Genomic DNA, 24,155 nt, shown 5'->3' on the forward strand with positions numbered 1-24,155 from the left:
CAATGAGCCCCAGGGAGGGAGCTGTGAAGGAGGAAGGCATCAAATAAAATACAAGGGAATCCCCATAAGGTTAACAGCTGAGTTTTCAGCAGTAATTATTCAGGCAAGAAGGAAGTGGCATGATATATTTAAAGAGATGAAAGGGAAAAACCTAGAACAAAGAATACTATACCCAGTAAGGCTCTCGTTCAGATTCGATGGAGAAATCAAAACCTTTACAGACAAGCAAAAGCTAAGAGAATTCAACACCACCAAACTAGCTTTACAATAATGGCAAAGGAACTTCTCTAGGCAGAAAAGAAAAGGTCACAACTAGAAACTAGAAAATTATGAATGAGAAAGCTCACTGGTAAAAGCAAACATACAGTTAAGGTTGGAAATCATCTACACACAAATATGATAGGAAAACCAGAAATTGTGAGCAAAGCAGAGTACAAATGGAGGATATTGGAAATGGTTTGGAAATTAAGAGACCAGCAACTTAAAACAATCTCATATATATATGGCCTGCTACATCAAAACCTCACAGTAACTGCAAACCAAAAATCTGCAATAGATACACACACAAAAAAGAAAAAGCAATCCAAACACAACAGAAAAGATAGTTATCAAATCACAAGAGAACAAAAGAGGAAGGAAAGAAAAAAACCTACAAAAACAAACCCCAAACAACTAACAAAATGGCAATAAGAACATACATATCGATAATTACCTTAAATGTAAATGGATTAAATGGCCCAACCAAAAGACGGAGACTGGCTGAATGGATACAAAAACAAGACCCATATATACGCAGTCTACAAGAGACACATTTCAGATCTAGGGACTCATACAGACTGAAAGTGAGGGGATGGAAAAAGGTATTCCATGCAAATGGAAATCAAAAGAAAGATGGAGCAACAATACTCAAATCAGACTTTACAGACTGTTATAAGAGACAAAGAAGGATACTACATAAGGATCAAGGGATCAGTATAAGAAAATATAACAATTGTAAATACATATGCACCCAACAGAGAGGAACTCAATGTATGAGGCAAATGTTAACAGCCATAAAAGGAGAAACTGACAGTAGCACAATAATAGTGGGGGACTTTAACAACCCACTTTCAACAACGGACAGATCATCCAGACAGAAAATCAATAAGGAAACACAGACCTTTAATAACACATTAGACCACATAGACTTAATTGATATTTACAGAACTTTCCATCTGAAAGCAGCAGAATACACGTTCTTCTCAAGTGCACATGGAACATTCTCCTGGATAGAGCACATCTTGGGCCACAAATCAAGCCTCGGTAAATTTAAGAAAACTGAAATTATATCAAGCACCTTTTCCAACCACAACGTTTTGAGATTAGAAATCACATACAAGAAAAAAACTGTAAAAAACACAAACATGTGGAGACTAAAAATATGTGACTAAACAGCCAATGGACCACTGAAGAATTCTAAGAGGAAATCAAAAAATACCTAGAGACAAATTACAATGAAAACACAATGATCCAAAACCTGTGGGATGCAGCAAAAGCAGTTCTAGTTGGGAAGTTTATAGTGATACAAGCTTATCTCAGGAAACAAGAAAAACCTCAAATATACACCCTAACCTTATACTTAAAACAACTAGAGAAAGACGAGCAAACAAAAACCCAAGTTAGTTGAAGGAAAGAAACCATAAGGATCAGAGCTGAAATAAATGAAACAGAAATGAAGAAAACAACAGCAAAGATCAAAACTAAAAGAGGGTTCTGTGAAAAGATAAACAAGTCTGATAAATCTTTTGCCAGACTCATCAAGAAAAAAAGGGAGAGAACTCAAATCAATAAAATTAGAAATAAAAAAGAAGTTACAATGGACACCATAGAAATACATGAGATCATATGAGACTACTAAAAGCAACTATATGCCAATAAAATGGACAAATTCTAAGAAAGGTCCAATCTCCCAAGACTGAACCAGGAAGAAATAGAAAATATGAACAGACCAATCACAAACACTGAAATTGAAGCTGTGATTAAAAACCCCCACCAAACAAACGTCCAGGACCAGGTGGCTTCACAGGCAAATTCTACCAAACATTTAGAGAAGAGCTAACACCTCTCCTTCTGAAACTCTTACAAGAGACTGCAGAGGAAGGAACATTCCTAAATTCATTCCATGAGGCCAAAACCAGACAAAGATACCACACACACACACAAAAATTTACAGGCCAATATCACTGATGAACATAGACACAAAAATCCTCAATCAAATACTAGCAAACTGAATCTAACAATACATTAAAAGAATCATACACCATGATCAAGTGGGATTTATCCCAGGCATGGAAGGATTCTTAAATATCCACAAGTCAATCAGTGTGATAAACAACATTAAGAAACTGAAGAATAAAAATTAAAAAACCCTATGATCATCTCAATAGATGCACAAAAAACTTTTGACAAAACTGAACACTGATTTATGATAAAAACTATCAAGAAAGTGGGCACAAAGGGAACCTACCTCAATGTAATAAAGGCGACATATGACAAACCTACAGCTAACATCATTCTCAATGGTGAAAAGCTGAAAGCATTTCCTCTAAGATCAGGAACAAGACAAGGATGTACACTCTCACCATTTTTATTCAACATAATTTTGGAAGTCCTAGTTACAGCAATCAGAGAAGAGAAAGATATAAAAGGGATCTAAATTGGAGAAGTAGAACTGTTTGCAGATGACATGAGATTATACATAGGAAATCCTAAAGATGCTACCAGAAAACTACTAGAGTTCATCAATGAATTGAGTAAAGTTGCAGGATACAACATTAACACACAAAAATATCTTGCATTCCTATACACTAACAATGAAAGATCAGAAAGAGAAATTAAAGAAACAAACCCATTTACCATTGCATCAAAAAGAATAACATACCTACCAACGAAAAAAAGACAATCCAAAACCTTTGGGATGCAGTAAAAGCAGTTCTAAGAGAGAAATTTATAGTGATACAAGCTTATTTCCAGGAACAAGAAAAATCTGAGGCGGCAAAAGACCTGTACTCTGAAAACTATAATATGCTGATTAAAGAAATGGAAGATGACACAAACAGATGGAGAGACATACCATGTTCTTGGATTGGAAAAATCAATACTGTGAAAATGACTATACTACCCAAAGCAATCTACAGATTCAATGGAATCCCTATCAAATTACCAATGGCATTTTTCTCAGAACTAGAATAAAAAATTTTACAATTTGTATGAAACACCAAAGACCCTGAAGAGCCAAAGCAATCTTGAGAAAGAAAAATGGAGCTAGAGGAATCAGGCTCCCTGACTTCAGACTCTGCTACAAAGCTACAGTAATCAAGACAGTATGGTACTGGCACAAAACCAGAAATATACATCAATGGAACAGGACAGAAAGCCCAGAGATAAACCCACCCACCTATGGTCACCTAATCTATGACAAAGGAGGCAAGAATATGCAATGGAGAAAAGACAGTCACTTCAATAAGTGGTGCTGGGAAAACTGGACAGCTACATGTAAAAGAATGAAATTAGAGGGCTTCCCTGGTGGCGCAGTGGTTGAGAGTCCGCCTGCCGATGCAGGGGACACGGGTTCGTGCCCCGGTCCGGGAAGATCTCACATGCCGCGGAGTGGCTGGGGGCCTGTGAGCCATGGCTGCTGAGCCTGCGCATCCGGAGCCTGTGCTCTGCAACGGGAGAGGCCACAACAGTGAGAGGCCCGCATACCGCAAAAAAAAAAAAAAGAATGAAATTAGAACACTCCCTAACACCATACACAAAAATAAACTAAAAATGGATTAAAGACCTAAATGTAAGGCCGGACACCATCAAACTCTTAGAGGAAAACATAGGCAGAACACTCTATGACATAAATCTCAGCAAGATCTTTTCTGGAGATTTTATCGAAGATGGCGGAAGAGTAAGATGCGGAAATCACCTTCCTCCCCACAGATATACCAGAAATACATCTACACGTGGAACAACTCCTACAGAACACCTGCTGAACGCTGGCAGAAGACCTCAGACCTCCCAAAAGGCAAGAAACCCCCCACGTACCTGGGTAGGGCAAAAGAAAAAAGAATAAACAGAGACAAAAGGATAGGGACGGGACCTGCACCAGTGGGAGGGAGCTGTGAAGGAGGAAAGATTTCCACACACTAGGAGCCCCTTCGCGGGCAGAGACTGCGGGAGGCGGAGCGGGGAGCTTCGGAGCCGCGGAGGAGAGCGCAGCAACAGGGGCGCGGAGGGCAAAGCGGAGAGACTCCCGCACAGAGGATTGGTGCCGACTGGCACTCACCAGCCCGAGAAGCCTGTCTGCTCCCCCGCCGGGGCAGGTGGGGCTGGGAGCTGAGGCTCGGGCTTCAGTAGGAGCGCAGGAAGAGGACTGGGGTTGGCGGGGTGAACACAGCCTGCAGGGCTTTAGTGCGCCACGGCTGGCCGGGAGGGAGTCTGGAGAAAAATGTGGACCTGCTGAAGAGGCAAGAGAATTTCTCTTCCATTTGTTTCCTGGTGCGCGAGGAGAGGGGATTAAGAACGCTGCTTAAAGGAGCTCCAGAGACGGGCGTGAGTCGTGGCTAAAAGAGCCGACCCCAGAGACAGGCATGAGACGCTAAGGCTGCTGCGGCCGCCACCAAAAGACTGTGTGCGAGCACAGGTCACTATCCACACCACCCTTCTGGGGAGCCTGTGCAGCCCGCCACTGCCAGGGTCCCATGATCCAGGGACAACTCCCCCGGGAGAACGAACGGCACGCCTCAGGCTGGTGCAACGTCACGCCGGCCTCTGCCGCCCGCCCTGCACTCCGTGTCCCTCCCTACCTCCGGCCTGAGTGAGCCAGAGCCCCCGAATCAGCGGCTCCTTTAACCCCGTCCTGTCTGAGTGAAGAACAGATGCCCTCCGGCGACCTACACGCAGAGGCGGGGCCAAATCCAAAGCTGAGCCCCTGGGAACTGTGAGAACAAAGAAGAGAAAGGGAAATCTCTCCCAGCAGCCTCAGAAGCAGCGGATTAAAGCTACACAATCAACTTGAAGTACCCTGCATCTGTGGAATACATGAATAGACAATGAATCATCCCAAATTAAGGAGGTGGACTTTGAGAGCAAGATTTATGATTTTTTCCCCTTTTCCTCTTTTTGTGAGTGTGTATGTGTATGCTTCTGTGTGAGATTTTGTCTGTAGAGCTTTGCTCCCACCATTTGTCCGAGGATTCTATCCATCCGTTATTGTTTTTTTTAAAATTTTTTTTCTTAATAATTACTTTTTATTTTAATAACTTTATTTTATTTTATCTTTGTTCTTTCTTTCCTTCCTTCCCTCCTTTAGACAACGAGTAATCCCAAATTGAGGAGGTGGACTTTGAGAGCAAGATTTATGATTTTTTCCCCTTTTCCTCTTTTTGTGAGTGTCTATGTGTATGCTTCTTTGTGAGATTTTGTCTGTATAGCTTTGCTTCCACCATTTGTCCTAGGGTTCTATCCGTCCGTTATTTTTTCTCTTAGTAATTATTTTTTTATTTTAATAACTTTATTATAATTTATCTTACTTTATCTTCTTTCTTTTTTTCAGTCCTTCCCTCCTTCCTCCCTCCCTCCCTCCCTTTTATTCTGAGCCGTGTGGATGAAAGGCTCTTGGTGCTGCAGCCAGGAGTCAGTGCTGTGCCTCTGAGGTGGGAGAGCCAACTTCAGGACACTGGTCCACAAGAGACCTCCCAGCTCCACATAATATCAAACAGCGAAAATCTCCCAGATATCTCTATCTCAACACCAGCACCCAGCTTCACTCGACGACCAGCAAGCTACACTCCTGGACACCCTATGCCAAACAACTAGCAAGACAGGAACACAGCCCCATCCATTACCACAGAGGCTGCCTAAAATCATAATAAGGCCACAGACACCCCAAAGCACACCACCAGACGTGGACCTGCCCACCAGAAAGACAAGATCCAGCCTCATCCACCAAAACACAGGCACTAGTCCCCTCTACCAGGAAGCCTACACAACCCACTGACCCAACCTTAGCCACTGGGGACAGACACCAAAAACAATGGGAACTACAAACCTGCAGCCTGAAAAAAGGAGACCCCAAACACAGTAAGATAAGCAAAATGAGAAGACATAAAAACACACATCAGATGATGGAGCAAGATAAAAACCCACCAGACCTAACAAATGAAGAGGAAATAGGCTGTCTACCTGAAAAAGAATTCAGAATAATGATAGTAAAGATGATCCAAAATCTTGGAAATAGAAGAGACAAAATGCAAGAAACATTTAACAAGGACCTAGGAGAACGAAAGACAAAACAAACAATGATGAACAACACAATAAACGAAATGAAAAATACTCTAGATGGGATCAATAGCAGAATAACTGAGGCAGAAGAACGGATAAGTGATCTGCAAGATAAAATAGTGGAAATAACTACTGCAGAGCAGAATAAAGAAAAAAGAATGAAAAGAACTGAGGACAGTCTCAGAGACCTCTGGGACAACATTAAACGCACCAACATTCGAATTATAGGGGTTCCAGAAGAAGAACAGAAAAAGAAAGGGACTGAGAAAATATTTGAAGAGATGATAGTTGAAAACTTTCCTGATATGGGAAAAGAAATAGTTAATCAAGTCCAGGAAGCACAGAGAGTCCCATACAGGATAAATCGAAGGAGAAATACGCCAAGACACATATTAATTAAACTGTCAAAAATTAAATACAAAGAAAACATATTAAAAGCAGCAAGGGAAAAACAACAAATAACACACAAGGGAATCCCCATAAGGTTAACAACTGATCTTTCAGCAGAAGCTCTGCAAGCCAGAAGGGAATGGCAGGACATATTTAAAGTGATGAAGGAGAAAAACCTGCAACCAAGATTACTCTACCCAGCAAGGATCTCGATCAGATTTGATGGTGAAATTAAAAACTTTACAGACAAGCAAAAGCTGAGACAGTTCAGCACCACCAAACCAGCTCTACAACAACTGCTAAAGGAAGTTCTCTAGGCAAGAAACACAAGAGAAGGAAAAGACCTACAATAACGAACTGAAAACAATTAAGAAAATGGGAATAGGAACATACATATCAATAATTACCTTAAACATAAACGGACTAAATGCTCCCACCAAAAGACAAAGATTGGCTGAATGGATACAAAAACGATACCCATATATTTGCTGTCTATAAGAGATCAACTTCAGACCTAGAGACACATACAGACTGAAAGTAAGGGGATGGAAAAAGATATTTCATGCAAATGGAAACCAAAAGAAAGCTGGAGTAGCAATTCTCATATCAGACAAAACAGACTTTAAAATAAAGACTATTAGAAGAGACAAAGAAGGACACTGCATAATGATCAAGGGATCTATCCAAAAGGAAGATATAACAATTGTAAATATTTATGCACCCAACATAGGAGCACCTCAATACATAAGGCAAATACTAACAGCCATAAAAGGGGAAATCGAAAGTAACACATTCATAGCAGGGGACTTTAACACCACACATTCACCAATGGACAGATCATCCAAAATGAAAATAAATAAGGAAACACAAGCTTTAAATGATACATTAAACAGGATGGACTTAATTGATATTTATAGGACACTCCATCCAAAAACAACAGAATACACATTTTTCTCAAGTGCTCATGGAACATTCTCCAGGATAGATCATATCTTGGGTCACAAATCAAGCCTTGGTAAATTTAAGAAAATTGAAATTGTATCAAGTATCTTTTCCAACCACAATGCTATGAGACTAGATATCGATTACAGGAAAAGATCTGTAAAAAATACAAACATGGGCTTCCCTGGTGGCGCAGTGGTTGAGAGTCCACCTGCCAATGCAGGGGACACGGGTTCGTGCCCCGGTCCAGGAAGATCCCACATACCGTGGAGCGGCTGGGCCCGTGAGCCATGGCCGCTGAGCCTGCGCGTCTGGAGCCTGTGCTCTGCAACAGGAGAGACCACAACAGCGAGAGGCCCACGTACCGCAAAAAAAAAAAAACAAACAAACACATGGAGGCTAAACAATACACTACTTAATAACGAAGTGATCACTGAAGAAATCAAAGAGGAAATTAAAAAATACCTAGAAACAAATGACAGTGAAAACACGACCACCCAAAACCTATGGGATGCAGCAAAAGCAGTTCTAAGAGGGAAGTTTATAGCAATACAATCTTACCTTAAGAAACAGGAAACATCTCGAAAAAACCACCTAACCTGGCACCGAAAGCAATTAGAGAAAGAAGAACAAAAAAACCCCAAAGTTAGCAGAAGGAAAGAAATCATAAAAATCAGATCAGAAATAAATGAAAAAGAAATGAAGGAAACAATAGCAAAGATCAATAAAACTAAAAGCTGGTTCTTTGAGAAGATAAACAAAATAGATAAACCATTAGCCAGACTCATCAAGAAAAAAAGGGAGAAGACTCAAATCAATAGAATCAGAAATGAAAAAGGAGAAGTAACAACTGACACTGCAGAAATACAAAAAATCATGAGGGATTACTACAAGCAACTCTATGCCAATAAAATGGACAATCTGGAAGAAATGGACAAATTCTTAGAAATGCACAAACTGCCAAGACTGAATCAGGAAGAAATAGAAAATATGAACAGACCAATCACAAACACTGAAATTGAAACTGTGATTAAAAATCTTCCAACAAACAAAAGCCCAGGACCAGATGGCTTCACAGGCGAATTCTATCAAACATTTAGAGAAGAGCTAACACCTATCCTTCTCAAACTCTTCCAAAATATAGCAGAGGGAGGAACACTCCCAAACTCATTCTACGAGGCCACCATCACCTTGATACCAAAACCAGACAAGGATGTCACAAAGAAAGAAAACTACAGGCCAATATCACTGATGAACATAGATGCAAAAATCCTCAACAAAATACTAGCAAACAGAATCCAACAGCACATTAAAAGGATCATACACCATGATCAAGTGGGGTTTATTCCAGGAATGCAAGGATTCTTCAATATACGCAAATCTATCAATGTGATTAACCATATTAACAAATTGAAGGAGAAAAACCATATGATCATCTCAATAGATGCAGAGAAAGCTTTTGACAAAATTCAACACCGATTTATTATAAAAACCCTGCAGAAAGTAGGCATAGAGGGAACTTTCCTTAACATAATAAAGGCCATATATGACAAACCCACAGCCAACATCATCCTCAATGGTGAAAAACTGAAAGCATTTCCACTAAGATCAGGAACAAGACAAGGTTGTCCACTCTCACCACTCTTATTCAACATAGTTTTGGAAGTTTTAGCCACAGCAATCAGAGAAGAAAAGGAAATAAAAGGAATCCAAATCAGAAAAGAAGAAGTAAAGCTGTCACTGTTTGCAGATGACATGATACTATACATAGAGAATCCTAAAGATGCTACCAGAAAACTACTATAGCTAATCAATGCATTTGGTAAAGTAGCAGAATACAAAATTAATGCACAGAAATCTCTTGCATTCCTATGCACTAATGATGAAAAATCTGAAAGTGAAATCAAGAAAACACTTCCATTTACCACTGCAACAAAAAGAATAAAATATCTAGGAATAAACCTACCTAAGGAGACAAAAGACCTGTATGCAGAAAATTATAAGACACTGATGAAAGAAATTAAAGATGATACAAACAGATGGAGAGATATACCATGTTCTTGGATTGGAAGAATCAACATTGTGAAAATGACTCTACTTCCCAAAGCAATCTATAGATTCAATGCAATCCCTATCAAACTACCACTGGCATTTTTCACAGAACTAGAACAAAAAATTTCACAATTTGTATGGAAACACAAAAGACCCCGAATAGCCAAAGCAATCTTGAGAACAAAAAATGGAGCTGGAGGAATCAGGCTGCCTGACTTCAGACTATACTACAAAGCTACAGTAATCAAGACAGTATGGTACTGGCACAAAAACAGAAAGATAGATCAATGGAATAGGATAGAAAGCCCAGAGATAAACCCATGCACATATGGTCACCTTATCTTTGATAAAGGTGGCAGGAATATACAGTGGAGAAAGGACAGCCTCTTCAATAAGTGTTGCTGGGAAAACTGGACAGCTACATGTAAAAGAATGAAATTAGAACACTCCCTAACACCATACACAAAAATAAACTCAAAATGGATTAAGAACCTAAATATAAGGCCAGACACTACCAAACTCTTAGAGGAAAACATAGGCAGAACACTCTAGGACATAAATCACAGCAAGATCCTTTTTGACCCACCTCCTAGAGAAATGGAAATAAAACCAAAAATAAACAAATGGGACCTAATCAAACTTCGAAGCTTTTGCAGAGCAAAGGAAACCATAAACAAGACCAAAAGACAACCCTCAGAATGGGAGAAAATATATGCAAATGAAGCAACTGACTAAGGATTAATCTCCAAAATTTACAAGCAGCTCTCGCAGCTCAATAACAAAAAAACACACAACCCAATCCAAAACTGGGCACACGACCTAAATAGACATTTCTCCAAAGAATATATACAGATTGCCAACAAACACATGAAAGAATGCTCAACATCATTAATCATTAGAGAAATGCAAATCAAAACTACAATGAGATATCATCTCACACCAGTCAGAATGGCCATCATCAAAAAATCTAGAAACAATAAATGCTGGAGAGGGTGTGGAGAATAAGGGAACACTCTTGCACTGCTGGTGCGAATGTGAATTGGTACCGTCACTATAGAGAACAGTATGGAGGTTCCTTAATAAACTAAATATAGGATTACCATATGATCCAGCAATCCGCTCCTGGGCATATATCCAAAGAAAAGCATGATTCGAAAAGATACATACAACCAGTGTTCATTGCAACGCTTTTTACAATAGCCAAGACATGAAAGCAACCTAAATTTCCATGGACAGATGAACAGATAAAGAAGATGTGATATATATATATATACAATGACTATTACTCAGCCATAAAAAAAGAATGAAATAATGCCATTTGCAGCAACATGGATGGACCTAGACATTATCATGCTAAATGAAGTTAGACAAAGACAATATCATATGATGTCACTTATGTGTGAAATGTTAAAAAAAAAAAGAGACAAATGAACTTATCTGCAAATCAGAAACAGAATCACAGACTTTGAAAGCAGACTTGTGGTTGTTGCCAGGTGGGGGAAACGTGGTGGGGAGGGATAAATTAGAAGTTTTGGATTAACACATACACACCACTATATATAAAATAATCACCAGGGACCTACTGTATAGCACAGGGAACTCTGCTCAATATTCTTTAATAACTTAAATGGGAAAAGAATTTGAAAAAGAATAGATACATGTGTATGTATAACGGAATCACTTTGCTGTACACCTAAAACTAACACAACATTGTTAATGAACTATACTCCAAAATAAAATAATAATTAGGGAAAAAAATGTTTTGTTGTTTAAGCTATCCAGTCTATGGTATTTTTGTTATAGCAGCATGAATGGACTAAGACACCATGTCAGCCCCTTTCTGAACTCTGTGACTTTATATATGCAATTCTAATTTTCTCAGTCTGTTTTTCTACCCCACCTCCCTTCCCCACCCTGGTTTTTGTTCTGTTTTGTTTTTTATTTTTTATTTTTTTATTTTTATTTTTTTCCTTGCATTATGCGGGCCTCTCACTGTTGTGGCCTCTCCCATTTGCGGAGCACAGGCTCCGGACGCGCAGGCTCAGTGGCCATGGCTCACGGGCCCAGCCGCTCCGCGGCATGTGGGATCTTCCCGAAACGGGGCACGAACCCGCGTCTCCTGCATCGGCAGGCGGACTCTCAAACACTGCGCCACCAGGGAAGCCCCTTCTGTTTTGTTTTGTTTTTGTTTTGCCTCGAATCTCCTACTCATTCTTCAAGACCCAATTTAAATGTTACTTCCAAGGAGAAGTCTTTAGGGGCTTTTTAAAGGTGAAGTTAATTGTTAACAATCTGTTATATGACTACTTTCCCAAAATGATAGTAAGCTACAGGACATCAGGGATACTGTCTTATTAATCTTTGTATTCTTAGCACCTGGCTCAGAGTAGGAGCTTAATGAATATTGAATGAGTGGAATAATATCTTAACAGCTTGTTAGAAACAGAGTTTGTCTTCCTAATTAAATATAGCCATTTATAATTTTTTTGTAGTCATAAAATAATACTTAGGAATACTAAGGTTACTCTGACATTTTTAAGGCCTGGATAAGTGTTTTTTGGATTAAATACATATCCAAATGATCAACAATGCCTTAGAAATGACTTTAAAAATATCCTTCTAAGATATCCCATGCTCTTGGATTGGAAGAATTAATATTGTTAAAATGGCCATACTAACCAAAGCGATCTACAGATTTAATGTGATCCACATCAAATTACCCATGACATTTTTCACAGAATGAGAAAAATCCCAAAATTCATATGGAACCATAAAAGACCCAGAATTGCCAATGCAATCCTCAGGAAAAAGAACAAAGCAGGAGGTATAACTCTGCCAGACTTCAGACAATACTACAAAGCTATAGTCATCAAAACAGCATGGTATTGGCACAAAAACAGAAATATGGAACAGAATAGAGAGCCCAGAAATAAACCCACATACCTACGGTCAATTAATCTTTGAAAAAGAAGGCAAGAATATACAATGGGAAAAAAACAGTCTCTTCAGCAAATGATGTTGGCAAAGTAGGACAGCTACATGTAAATCAATGAAATTAGAACACTCCCTCCTACCACAGCACCACTATTCACAACAGCCAAGACTAGGAAACAACCTAAATGTCCATTGACAGATGAATGGATAAAGAAGATGTGGTACATATATACAATAGAATGCTACTCAGCCATAAAAAAGAACAAAATAGTGCCATTTGCAGCAACATGGATGCAATTACGGATTATCATACTAAGTAAGTCAGAAAGAGAAATACCATATGATATCACTTACGTGTGGAATCTAAAATATGACACAAATGAACCTGCCTATGAAACAGAAACAGACTCATGAACATAGAAAACAGATTGGTGGTTGCCAAGGGGGAAAGGGTTGGGGGAGAGATGGAGTGGGAGGTTGGGGTTAACAGATGTAAGCTTTTATATGTACAGGGGATAAACAACAAGGTCCTAATGTATAGCATAGAAAACTATACTCAATATCCTATGATAAACTGTAATGGAAAAGAATATTTAAAAGAGAATATATATATATGACTGAATCACTTTGCTGTACAGCAGAAATTACCACAACATTGTAAATCAAGCATATGTCAATAAAAAAATATTGATCAGAGTAAATTAAAAAAAATCTTTCTATAATTCTTTGAGCATATCAAAATTCTACACTTTATTTTTCTCTAGATAGAACATTTAGAAAGCAATTTATAAAGCAGAAACAACTTACTTTATTTCGATCTTGTACAACCAATATTTTTCTAGTATTTTCATCAAATACAGCTCCTGTTGGGGGGGGGAAGATAATTGAGAAATATGAATTTCATTCACCTCAGACTACTCCCACACTATTACCTGTGGTCATCAAAATCCTACCCATCCCTGAAGGCCTACTTCAAATAACCACCTCATTCATGAAGAGTTGTAAATTTCTCCACCAAGAAATCAGTTGCTCAGTTATCTACGTTCTTTTAACAACTTAAGAGTACCAATGATGATTCTAGCATATGCTAACTCGTAGGATAATCATTTGCATCTCCTTCTCTAGATCATCTATTCCTGACAGTATAAATAATCTTTCTATCCTTTTTTAGTGTTTAGTGTCCAATTTTATTTTTTTTAAATTAAGTTTTATTGGAGTATAGTTGCTTTACAATGTTGTGTTAGTTTCTACTGTACAGCAAAATGAATCAGCTATACGTATACATATATCCCCTTTTTTTGGATTTCCTTCCCATTTAGGTTACCACAGAGCACTGAGTAGAGTTCCCTGTGCTATACAGTAGGTTCTCATTAGTTACCTATTTTTATGCTAGTATCAATAGTGTATATGTGTCAGTCCCAATCTCCCAATTCATCCCACCCCCCCTCCCCGCTTCCTCCTTTGGTGTCTATATGTTTGTTCTCTATGTCTGCATCTCTATTTCTGTTTTGCAAATAAGATCATCTATTAGTGTCCAATTTTAAATGCCTAAAAAGATTTATTGAGTCAATGAATTGACTTTTCCATTCTCATTTTTATTCCTTGAATCACTATGTATAAACATGGGTCGTGCTCCCTGATGATCCAAATCTCAAATATCTCAATATTCAGTTCAAGACCTCCTCCTTAAAGCACTTACACTTCTTTACCATGTTATGTACACAATGTTATAACTTACCAATATATTGCTTTGGAACATTTATATTTAAGTTCTAGTCCATTGCTTTCATTTACTCATTCATCATATACATTGCCCAGTGTACTAGGCATTTTACTAGATGTTAGGGACTCAAAAATAATTTTTTTTTTTCCTCTCTTTGGGTAATCCTAGGTCAAAAATACAAATGACACTAATAATTTGTATTAGGTTCCTTTAAATGCTATAATTTAAAAATTATTTGTATTTACATAATGTGGGAAGATACTGTTAAAAACATATTTTCCAGGCTTCCCTGGTGGGGCAGTGGTTGGGGGTCCGCCTGCTGATGCAGGGGACGCGGGTTCGTGCCCCGGGCCGGGAGGATCCCGCATACTGCGGAGCGGCTGGGCCTGTGAGCCATGGCCACTGGGCCTGCACGTCCGGAGCCTGTGCTCCGCTGCGGGAGAAGCCACGGCAGTGAGAGGCCCGCGTACAGAAAAAAAACAAAAACAAAAACAAAACAACAAAAAAAACATATTTTCCACTTACTCACCAATTCTTTTAATATTAACTGAGCTCCTATATATAATACATACAGGTTCTATGTATAGCATATTAACTGAGATCCTATTATGAGTCAGGTACTTTTCTAGTGCCTGTGGTGATACACTTTTCTAGTGCCTATCACCACTGTGGTGATACAGTGGTGAACAAAACAAAATTCCCCATCGTTACGGGGTTTGTGTTTTAGTGTGTGTTTGAGGAGGTGACAAATAAATAAAAAATTAATCAAATAGAACATGAGATGGTGATAAATACTATGTAAAGGTAAAATATAGTAGGGAATAGATACGTGCAACACAAGGAAGAACAATGTTCTCTGAAATTAAAACACCACATTTTAGTATTTCAAACCCAAGAAGGAAAACCACAAAGTGAGATATATTTAATGTTGGATTCTATTAGAAAATATAAACTGTAATTTAACTGGACTTTACAAGGGATAGAATGCCAGGAAAACCTATTCTTAAATTTTAATAATTTGTGATTGCTCAAATTGAACTTTTTCCTAATTCAGTATAAACATGAGCCAAAATCAGCACTGCTAAACACAATATGAGCGACCCCTGTTGGTCACAACATAAAAGTTAAATAAACCCAAAGAGATCAGGGATTAAATAGAGGTTATTATTATATTATAATTAGTCAGGTACTGTACTAAGTGCCTTAGGTGCATTATCTTAGCCATTCCTCATAATAATCCTGTGAGTGGCATAATTTTGAGTGCCCAAGTTCACACAGCCCTAAAACTGACGTCCCGTCTGGGTCCCAAGCAGGTATTCTCATTGTGCGACACTGCCCCTTCACCACACTACAACTGCCTTTTCAGAGGGCTGACATTGCCAACTGAAGATCTACCCAACCATTCATTTAAGAAACATTTATTGAGCACCTACTTTACACCAGACACTGTGTTTAGCCTGAGGATAAAATGGTAAGCAAGACAGATAAAATACCTGCCTTCGTGGAGTTTATATTATTGTGGGGTCGATTAAGTATATGACATAATTTCAAACTGTGATAAGTACTATAAAGAAAAACAGAGGATAAAGGGACAAAGGATGATGGGACTGGCAGGTGGGAGGACTCTATTTTATGCAGTAAGGTCAGGAGCTTTTCTGAGGAGATATTTCAGCTCTAAAGAGCTCCATAAACAAAGCCCTGGGGCAGAGCACTGCAGGAAGAGGAGCCAGTAGGTTTAAAGGCTCTGAGGCAGATAAAAGCTTGCTGCATGAAGAACAGAAAGAGAGCCATAGCTCCCTCCATTCCAGTGTAGGGGAGGAAAGATTTTTTTCTTCTACCCACTTAGGTTCTGCGTCTGGGACCTGTGAGTTGAACTGACAAAGTACAGATAAATAGATAAGAAGTATATAAATTTTATTTGATGTTAATAACTTTACGTGGCCTGAGTAGGGGTGGAGAACTTCATAGAAAGAAGTGAAGTTCCCCCCAAAGTGTTAGACCCAGGGGCTTATGTTCCATTTTAAGAAAGAGGGATAAATTGTGCAGAAATGACAAAAGGAAAAGGGGTGTGGGCTAAGGAAGGTAAACTGAAAAAGTGACTAGGAACTATATGGGGAACTAACAGAATATAATGGCTGTTTTCACGAGGTTTGCACAGATTCATCTCTGTGCCAACTCCCTGGCTCCAGTGACAAGAATGTTCTCCTCTTCGTGGGAGATGAAATTTATACCCTGCTTTAGGCAGAAAGCTCAGAATGATCAACGTGCCAAAGGGGCACTTGGGGTGGCGGGCTGTGACTCCCTTCACCAGCTACGCCTTCTGCAGCTTATAAACAAGTATCAGCTATTCTCTCTTCACCTAAAAACTCTGTACCTTCCCAGAAGAATTCCTTACACCACCTCCTGATCCCAACAGCCACTTCAAATCCTAGCTGGCCTTCAAGACTCTCAAGTTTCCGACCTCTCATTCCCTGAACTCCTGTGGCGTATCTTAACTCTAATATACCATACTGTACTTGGTTATAAACAAGTTCTTCATAGGATACTCTTTACGCATATATTACCAATTCTGTACTACTAACTGGAAACTCTGCTTTGAAAGTCTGTACCAATGAATTGATAATTATCTCTATGTCTTTCCCACGAAGTGTGAGGCTGCCATCAAATTTTCAAGTGGTCTTTTGAAGTAGAGCTGAATGGGAAGTTGCTGAATTGCCTCTACTTGCTAGAGGGGAGTGAGACCGTGGACAGAGAAAACATTAGAAATCCTTGAACAACTCCTTTAAAAGACTTCAAAGATGCAAACTACCTTTAAAAACTCTTGTAAGTTATATAAAGGCAAATAATACTATTATTAATAAATTACTAATAATACATATTACTGCTTTATTTCATAGTGAATCATAAGGATTCTTTCCTATTTTTGTTTTTTTGGAAATCTAGTTTTCTTAACCCTGGTTCTCAAAGGGTAGTCCTAGGACCAGCATCAACACTAGCAGCTGTAGCAGCAGAGCACTTATTAGAAAAAGCAATTCTCAGGCCCCACCCCAGACCAACTGAATTAGAAAATCTTGGGGCTGGGGCCAAGCAATCTGTTTTAACAAGCCCTCCTGGTGATTCTGATGCACTCTCTACAATGTGAGAACTCCTGTCTTCACCTAAAGCAAGTCTTCTCTCAAGACTGTCTCTGAAGCTAACCAGTGACTTGAAAATTCTGTATTTAAATTATGCTATTTTAAAACAACAGTTTGGCACAATGACTTAATGTAAATGTCTCTAAGAAGTAATGTTCAAATCACTGAAAAACTGGTTTGCTTTGCGTTAAATTCAACTTAAAAGTTATCTTTTATTTTACTAATCACATAATTAGTACTAATATGTTTTACCATAATGAAATGAATCTATTCCCTGATCCCAATTCATTGTTACTATTTCAGTAGTGAAGTTCACATATCCATGAAAAACATGTTCAAACATATCCTTTGAAAAACTAAACTTGCTTGTTCTCTGTGCTGCCCTCTGCTGATTCATAAGGCAAACTTCATCTATTTAAAGTATCAATACCAGCTGCAGTTCCAAGGACAATCATTTAATCAACTTATTCATTCCACATGAACCAACTACTGGCTCATCTGTAAGAAGAAACTGCGTGAACCTTTAAAGTTAGTTGTGATTAACATTAGTTTGAAACAGACCTGCAACTCCCACTTGATGTGTAGCATATCCTGGTAATCTGCTGGGCCCCTCTCCCAGCCACAGAGTCAGCGTGGATGAGTCCGATTCTGCGTGGTGAAAGCAGAAGCCCAGGGAAGCGGCAGGGGCAATAAATCGACTTTGGAGGATGGGAATGTGCAGCCATACTGCTACTCTACCTTCTGATCTCCATTTCTGTATTGCAGCTAAAATGCAGAAGATAAACATCTATAAATATTTTCCAGTGAGAGGAGTGGAATAAAGTAAAACTCATCTCTGGGTGTCACCTCCTCCAGGAAGCCAAGTTTAAGCTCCAATTCCCTTACTAGTTAGCTCTCTTTGGGGGCGGGGGGGCGGGCGGGCGGCACGGGGGAATCGCAAAACGTACTGTTCACATACATCAGCAGCACGTAAACTACCACATTTTATTATAATTATATATGATTTTTCGACCAGACTGAATTCCTTGAAAATAAAGTCAATATAGTGATGATCTTTATATATCACCTGACACAATACCTGGCACATAATTGGTGCTCAATAATTGTATTAAAATGAACAAATAAACTGATTTAAATAAAACACCGTTTCATTGTTGTTCCTTTTAACAATCTTGGTTTTCATCTTTATAAATGACTATTATGGGCTTTTATTTACTCTTCCTTTAAAAGTCATGTCTCTCATATATATGTGTGTGTGTATATATATATATATACACACACACATATATATATATTTGGTTTATACATTTCAAGGTGAAAAATATAACTTTGTTGTTAAATAATGTATGGTAGTTCTAGAAAATTTTCAAAATAAAGTACAATGAAGAAATCAAAACTTCATATTAGCACACAGATAAATTTAAAATCGACATTTTTTGCATGAATATAATTTTGGAATTGACATACCATATATAATTTACAACATTTTTTTTTACTTCATATTATAAACGTTTTGCTATGCCATTATAATTCTTTAATGAACACACATTTTTAATGACTGTGTAATTTTCTTCATATAGGTATACCATAAACTACTTAACTGACCTCCTACTTTTGGACATTTAGATTGTTTCAACTTTCCTTTATTACAAATTATACCATGACAAACATTAAAATAGATTTTCGGTCTTTGACTTTAAATTCTCTTACTTTATTACTTGAGATTGAGCCAGGGAAAAAAGATGCTAACATTTATATGGCCCTTACTAAATTCCAGACATTTTAGATACACTGTTTAAGTTCTCACAACATGAAAGGCAGGTATTATCATCCCTAATTTATAGGTGAAGAAATGAATACTTCCACAGATTTAGAAAAACTTTTCAGATCACTTTCTCCATCCACCATCGCGATCTTTACAACAATCCTGTAAAGTGTGTGTGGAGAGAGGGGGAAAGACTTGATTATTTATTTAATGGCTAGATTCCTTTCCCCCCTCTTCTATGGCCTCTGCAGTAAGCATCTCCTGGTTAAGGACCATCTTTCTCTACCTTTTTGAAGTCAGTGTGCCTAACAGTGACAGACAATGTGGGAGCCTTAATTTAACGGACCTTTTGATTTGGGGCTGTGGCGCCCCTTCAGATCCTTCTCACATCAATCCTTCTCTGATTAAATCTTTTTAAAAACTGACAGGATTACATAAAGTGAAATGCACAAACCTTAAGTGAACATTTGGTGAGTTTTGACCTATGCATACATCTGTGCCACCCACACTCGAGTCAAGATTACAGAACATTTCTATCACCCCAGAAAGTTCCCGTGTCCTACTTCCCAATCATTCCAATCAAACGAAAAAGCTGAAGTTCTACAAGTATAGTCACTTATTTCCTATTTTATCTCTTTACACTCTGGCTTGGAGAATCTGCCCACTGCTACTGCTTCGGCTAACAACTGTGTAAGGGTGGCTGCCTCGTCCTGGCCTCACTGAACACTGAATTTTTCTGCTCTTCAGCTGCTCGCATCTTCTGAAGGCTGCTGCCTCAAACTTCACACCTATATTCAAAACTGATTCCTACACCAGCCACCTTAGTTTTGCTTACAGGCATTTTTCTGGCTCCAATGCTCAAAGCCTAATAATCTTTTTTAAAATGCTTTCTTTCTTCTCTGTTTCACTAATAAACCTTAATGCTTTCTCCTCCTCTTTCCCACATCCCTCTGCTCGGATCCAGCCCTCAAAGTGTGGAGAATCTGCCCACTGCTACTGCTTCGGCTAACAACTGTGTAAGGGTGGCTGCCTCGTCCTGGCCTCACTGAACACTGAATTTTTCTGCTCTTCAGCTGCTCGCATCTTCTGAAGGCTGCTGCCTCAAACTTCACACCTATATTCAAAACTGATTCCTACACCAGCCACCTTAGTTTTGCTTACAGGCATTTTTCTGGCTCCAATGCTCAAAGCCTAATAATCTTTTTTAAAATGCTTTCTTTCTTCTCTGTTTCACTAATAAACCTTAATGCTTTCTCCTCCTCTTTCCCTCATCCCTCTGCTCAGATCCAGCCCTCAAAGTGAGCTCACATACCACCTCTTTGACAATAAGCTTTCCTCACGTGCTTTCCAAATGTGAACCTAAGGACTACTTTCTAGTAGATTTACTAGAACTTACTACACATTGCCTAGTGACACCTGTTACTGTCTGTTTTTCTAATCCTAATTAATATTTTGTGCATTTGCAATCATCCAGGATAACATGAGATTATGCACTGGGGCTCAATTCCTATTCAAGGACTGGCTTGTCTAAAGTCACACAGCTAGTGAGTGGCACAGCAAGAACCAGAACCAGTGTTATTTCCCCACTGATGCAGATATATGTGAAGCTTAGCAACATATTACCTCTTCATCCATCTAACTTTAGTTATCAATAATGAGAACAGTAAAAGAATAGACCTCACGTGCAAAGGTACAAAACTATTGCTAATACATTATAGGCAATCAGTTCTATTTACTTGAAAAGAAAGAACACATTTAGACTTCTCACCAGGCTTTCTTCTCAGATAATTTTAAGATTCTTTTTATAGGCAATACCATTCATTTTTGTTTGACTCAATAACAAAAAACCCAGCAATAGCTCTTATAGTGCAGCCAAGAACAAATTCTAGAGCCAGGGGAAGTTAATCTATCTCTTAGTACCATCATCTTTGAAATGGGGATAATAATAGTACCTACCACACAGGTATGAGGATTAAATGAATCAATACTTTTGAAGTTCTTAAAACAGTGTCTAGCACTTAGTAAGTACAAAAGAATTTATTAAAAAGATACAAAAGAATATGGTACTTCAGAGTTTATAAATTAGTTTCATGTAATTTATCTTTGATTACCACATCTATCCAGTAAAGTAGTTAGAGTGGGCATTATTCACATAAGCAACCTAAGAGGCAAATATTTTCAGTGGTGATTTTCCTAATACCTGGTTAAGCATGTGGTAAATCCTGGGACTTGAAACCTGGATGTGTGACTCCAAATCCAACCCACTTCCTGCTTTGCCTTCCTGACTGAGGTAGTGCTTTAATCACTGACAAGTAACAAGTGTGTACAATAAATACCTGTGTCTACCCACACAAACGTGCACATATTAGAGGATGAACGTTTGATTCTCGTACTGTTAACACTGTTGTAGTTAGCAGCTGTCCCCAAGGAGGAGAGAAAACAAGGTGAACAGGTAAACAGTTTAGAACTGAGGATGGTTGAAGATGAAAACGACTAGCTCAGTTATATTTCCATAGATGCTCACTTGCCATATTGCTCCATAGGATAAAGATTACTTTCAGTTTCCTCTAAGTGTGAGAGGATGAGTTTCCATGCTATGCTTTCAAGTTGATTATAAGGGCCCTCAGGGGCAGTGTGAAAAACAGGCTGCTCTGCCAAATCACGGGCTCTCAAAGTGAAGGCTCCTCCATCCAAGCTATCTTTCTTATCACTGAACTCAAGGTTCAAAGAGAGTGGCGAGTTTTCCCACTGGAGACTGAAACCACTCACCAATCTCCCCGGTGAATCACAAAAGGCTTGTTACTAAGGAAAAGCAAACTCTAGCTCTCGGCGCCACAGCTCCTGACCCAACTTGTGCACAAATACGACCACTCAGAACCTCTCTGGCCCACTCACTGTCCACCACCTGTACTGGAAAATGCTACGGTGCTGCCTTGGGCAAACTGTCCGGCGAAACGAAGGGTCGGTAAGTGATAGTAAACGAGAGCGTAATAATATCAACAAGCATTTACAGAGCGTTAAATACGTGGCAGATACCGTGCGAGGCACTTCATATGCATTATGCAGTTTATCTCTCAGCCATCCCATGAGCTCCTATTACCTGGTTTTACAGATGAGAAAACGGTGGTTTACAGAACTTGCCCAAGGTCACACACTAGAAAGATGACCAGAAACAAGGGCTGCCGATCCCAAAGTCTGAGCTCGTCACCATTTCACCCAACCGCCTCAGAGACCTCCCAGCCAAGGGCACAAGAACGAAAGGCAGAAAACGGCTGCGGGTCACGCACGCCCTCTCTCCTTCCCTCAGGCGCGACTCGGGGTTGGGGGCCGCGGTTACTTCCTTAGAAAGGCAGGGGAGCCTCGGACCAGGCGCACTTGCCCTGCAAGGACCTCTGGAAGGCGACCGGGTCCAAGCGGTGTATTGCGTCCAGCCGCGCCAGGCGCACGGAGACGCCCCCGAATCTGTCAAGCTCGCCCCGCAGCTCGCCGGCTCCGGAGGTGGCGTCCCGAGCGCAACCCGGGCCGCCCGAGGCCCCGCGGGGTCCTGCAAAGAGCACTGTGCAGCGGGTCCGCGCCAGCACCGCAAGCCAGCAGCCCCCTCTCAGTAGCTGCAGCATCTCCTCACCGGCCCTCGTGGCCCAGGCGGACGCTCCCAAATCACGCGGCCAGGGAGTGACGGCGCTACCGTAAGTTTTAGAAGAGTGTCACTCACCCATTCTCAGAGTTGAGCAGGGGTCTGCAGCGCTAGGTAGACTGCGAAGTCCAGTCGATCGGCTCCTCTCAAGAATTTGCCCAGCTCAAGGAAAGCGACAGAAACTTTCCCACCACTCCCCCTCCCTCCCCTGTTCCCTCCACCCCCACCTCAGTTTAATTCAACAGACATTTTTTTCAGGGATAGAGGAGGCGGAGATACGAAAAAGTCCTGTTTTTCAGGAATTTATAATCTAAATGAGGGTTCCGTCCACCTAATCCATCTTCTTTGGCGAAAGTCAGAACGTCTTCCACTTCTTCAACGACAGCGGATTCTGAAGACGTTATGTTCTCCCACTCTTGCTGCGCTCCACTCAGGGGATTACGGCGCGGGACGGAGCCTCGCTGGTTTCTGCCCCGGAAGTTTTTCTCTCAGCGAAGCGCGCACGTTGAGCCGGCTTTGCCGCTGCTTCTCTTGGGCTGCCTTCCGATCATGTCGTCCAAGAAGAACAGAAAACGGTTGAACCAAAGCGCCGGGAATGGTTCGCCCTCGGCCTCCGCTGCTTCCTTTTCTGCGGGGGCCACAGCTTCTGCCGTGGCGGCCGGGACTCTGGTGGTGATCAACTTCTTAGAAAAGGGTAAAGAGTTCTGAGAGGGAGACCCGAGGCCGAGGGGGCGCCGCCCGAGAGGACGAAAACCTAGCGATTCTGCCTTGAGGTTTAAAGGTTTTTAAAAAGTTGGGTGAGGCAGAGGTGTGCGAGAGGCACAGAAGTATGTAAGACACTCGAAGCCGCGCCTGCACTAGAGAAGTTGGGCAGAAATGACTTAGTGGCTAAGTCAAGCTCTTTTGTAAATTGCTTTGAATTTCTAAATTGCACTTGAAACGGCTTTGCCTTATTTAAGATTAACGGCGTATTTAACTGAGAAGTCGCTCGTCTCTAGCGAGAATAGTATACCTATACTAAAAAACTGAAAGCCCAGTTCAGTACCGCTGTCGGTACGTCCTTCCTAAGAGACGTTGATGTGCCTTTAAAACTGAAAGGTGTCTTTTTTCCTACTACACGGGTTCTGGTATTTAATTAAACAGCTGTTAAGTGCTTACGGGTGCTAGCAGGAGCTTGGGTATTTCACGTGTGTGGGCAGAGCTTTGGGAGATGGGTACTGTATTATTCTCATTTTACAGAGAAAAGTTAACGCGATTCCCCCCCCCCCC

General features: G+C 40.0%; 2 protein-coding genes across 3 annotated transcripts in view; one reads left to right on the forward strand and one right to left on the reverse strand.

Annotated features, from left to right (window-relative positions):
* The window catches only part of NUDT6 (nudix hydrolase 6), a 42,724-nt gene extending 19,824 nt beyond the window's left edge, over positions 1–22,900 (reverse strand). The window contains exons 1-3 of one of the 2 annotated variants that reach the window (XM_007470729.1): positions 22,258–22,900; positions 18,049–18,252; positions 13,438–13,493 (exon numbers count right to left, since the gene is read on the reverse strand). In XM_007470729.1, coding sequence (XP_007470791.1) covers positions 13,438–13,493; positions 18,049–18,252; positions 22,258–22,339 — 342 coding nt within the window. In that variant the 5' untranslated portion in view covers positions 22,340–22,900. The remainder of the gene's footprint in view (positions 1–13,437; positions 13,494–18,048; positions 18,253–22,257) is intronic. The other variant, XM_007470728.1, reaches the window with a different exon arrangement.
* A 535-nt stretch (positions 22,901–23,435) lies between these two features.
* Positions 23,436–24,155, forward strand: part of AFG2A (AAA ATPase AFG2A) — a 342,792-nt gene continuing 342,072 nt past the window's right edge. The window contains exon 1 of the mRNA XM_007470730.1: positions 23,436–23,580. Coding sequence (XP_007470792.1) covers positions 23,436–23,580 — 145 coding nt within the window. The remainder of the gene's footprint in view (positions 23,581–24,155) is intronic.

Source organism: Lipotes vexillifer, unplaced genomic scaffold (genome assembly GCF_000442215.2).
Source record: "Lipotes vexillifer unplaced genomic scaffold, Lipotes_vexillifer_v1.1 scaffold1276, whole genome shotgun sequence".
Lineage (NCBI taxonomy): Eukaryota > Metazoa > Chordata > Mammalia > Artiodactyla > Lipotidae > Lipotes > Lipotes vexillifer.